The sequence below is a fragment of the Sinocyclocheilus rhinocerous genome, unplaced genomic scaffold (assembly GCF_001515625.1).
Source record: "Sinocyclocheilus rhinocerous isolate Xijiao unplaced genomic scaffold, SAMN03320098_v1.1 scaffold206, whole genome shotgun sequence".
Lineage (NCBI taxonomy): Eukaryota > Metazoa > Chordata > Actinopteri > Cypriniformes > Cyprinidae > Sinocyclocheilus > Sinocyclocheilus rhinocerous.
This window is the reverse complement of record NW_015647488.1, coordinates 246,785-249,058: the sequence shown is the minus strand read 5'-3', so window position 1 is coordinate 249,058 and position 2,274 is coordinate 246,785. Positions and strand designations below refer to the sequence as shown.

Below are 2,274 nucleotides of genomic sequence, written 5' to 3'. Positions count from 1 at the left end.
CTTAAATTGTTTTTTGAAATTTTAAAAAAAAAAAAGGATAAAAATAAAGGAGAAAGAAAAAATTATGTAAGTAAAAAAAAAAAAAAAAAAAAAAGTAAAATTAAAAAGGCGTTCTTGCACTGGTTTCAGCCTCATTACAGTTGCTAAGGAACTCACATTCAGGTGAAGTAGACTTGTTGACAAGTTTGCCAGTACTTTCAGTGCCCTGTAGTTGGCGATATCACTTCTTTTGTAGCAGAAATAAACTACTGCAGAAAAATCTAGGTGCCATGCAAAATGGCTAGATGGCATACAGCAAAAACTACTGGGCATGCGCACATCAATATAGCGTAATTTTTCTCACACTGTACAATAATTACTATTTTTTGCATTATTGTAAGGGGTAGGTTTAGGGTTGGGGTAGGGGTAGATGTTAATAAAACAATCTAATAGGTAGAAAATTCAATTTATTGTTAGCTTCCGTTCTAGCCACAACCATGCAAAATGTAATGTGTACTTGCAAAACTCATCACAAACGTAGTGGAGTAAAGAGTACAGATACTTGTTCAAAAATGTAGTGAAGTTGCTAATATCTTTGATACTCAGTAAAACTAGAGGATCCCAAAAGATAATCAAGTACAGTAATTAATTACAATTACTCAAATACTTTACACCTCTGATTAAAACAACCTTCTGGTCATTTGATGTTGATGTCAGGTTGATGTTCTTATTTGAGAATACAATGCCAATTCTAATTAGCCCTAAAATTACAATATCTATTTCTTTCTTTTGACTTTTCTATTTTATTTATAAAGTCAATTAAATATCTACTTTTGAATGATAATGAGCTAACTCTATAATGAAATTAAAAATTCTTCTCTTCATGTTAATGTTGAAAACACATTAATCAATATGTGAGTGAGACAGACAGTGAAGGATTTGGCCTCGGCATAATTTGCAGAACTAAAAGGACTTAATAGAGTCGTAATCAACATAAAAAGGCAGGTCTGTAAAGACATTTAGATTTATTAATTTGGCAGACACCTTTACCTAAAGTGACTTAAAAATGAAGAGATAAAGATCAGTCAGACAAACTAAAAGAGACAAATTCTTGAACTAGAGTACATATAAAACACCCTTTATTCATAAAAAGATTCAAAGCAGTCCCATACGACATATACACGTGTTTGTTCAAATGAAAATCAGTTGCAGGAAACTGATGTGTGCCAACGCAGTACCTGAACGGCATTCATATAAAATCCATGTTAAAGTGTTTGTTATTAAAGGCTGTCTATATGTAGCTCCCTGCACTCTCTTCCTAGAGCTCAGAAGCTTTTCCCTGGATTGGGCCTTAGTTTATGTGACTCGTCCCTCTGGACACAAAAGTAATGACAAAGAGCCTAAATATGCACTAAAAAGCTGGTCACAGAGAGCTGACAATGTAAAACCCATAAAATCTTCAGGATCCTCAAAATTATTAGTCATCTTCCCCCTCTGATTCAGACTCTGTGGGAGAGAGAATTAAGAAATAATGTTCTTGAGATTTACATTTTGTTTGGCAGAGGATACTTTTATCCGAAATAATTCCTCACCTTCCTCCGCATTGTGAAGCCACTCCACAAATTTCTTCATTTGCTCCAGAAATACACTTTTTCCTTTGGCAGCATGAGCATCTTTGTACCATTTCAAAATGGCCTCCTCACTAAGGACATCAGCTGTGGAGTGAGAAACACACACCATATCTTACCTTGCCCATAATATATCATTAACACACTGATCAGGTGGGACAGGGCTACCTTTGTAGAAGAGCACCACTATTTTGGAGAAGGATTTCATGAAGTGGATGTTGTCGTAGCAGTACTCCTGAATCTTGAGCAGTAAGACCAGCTCTGATTGGCCCTGAGTACTGAACACAGCCAGGAGAGGTGCATAATGCTACAGGAGAAATAATAATCATTATCACTCCAGCATCACTGTCTCTCTCTTACACAGATCTACACTGGAAGCACATGATATGTTGTGATGTGTTAAGCTGCAATGGCTTGAGGCTGCCTACATAATCATGGACCAATCAGCTGCAAATATTACACTCCAGTAGCAGAAACTTGAAAATATAATCCTTTCAAAATAAACAATTTATATATATATATATATATATATACACACACACAACAGTTCATAGACGTGAGGTATGGCTGTATATCGGCACGCTGTGATTACAGTTCGCTCTGGTTCTCAAATCTGATTGGTTGAGAAGCGTGAGATATTGTGCTGGTATCGCTACAGGAACACACT

General features: G+C 35.8%; 1 protein-coding gene across 3 annotated transcripts in view; it reads right to left on the bottom strand.

The window, feature by feature from the left end:
- Nucleotides 1-1,096: 1,096 nt before the first annotated feature.
- The window catches only part of LOC107709265 (basic leucine zipper and W2 domain-containing protein 2-like), a 17,845-nt gene continuing 16,667 nt past the window's right edge, over nt 1,097-2,274 (bottom strand). For all 3 annotated transcript variants that reach the window (XM_016513705.1, XM_016513708.1, XM_016513706.1), the window contains exons 10-12: nt 1,776-1,914; nt 1,572-1,694; nt 1,097-1,485 (exon numbers count right to left, since the gene is read on the bottom strand). In XM_016513705.1, coding sequence (XP_016369191.1) covers nt 1,457-1,485; nt 1,572-1,694; nt 1,776-1,914 — 291 coding nt within the window. In that variant the 3' untranslated portion in view covers nt 1,097-1,456. The remainder of the gene's footprint in view (nt 1,486-1,571; nt 1,695-1,775; nt 1,915-2,274) is intronic.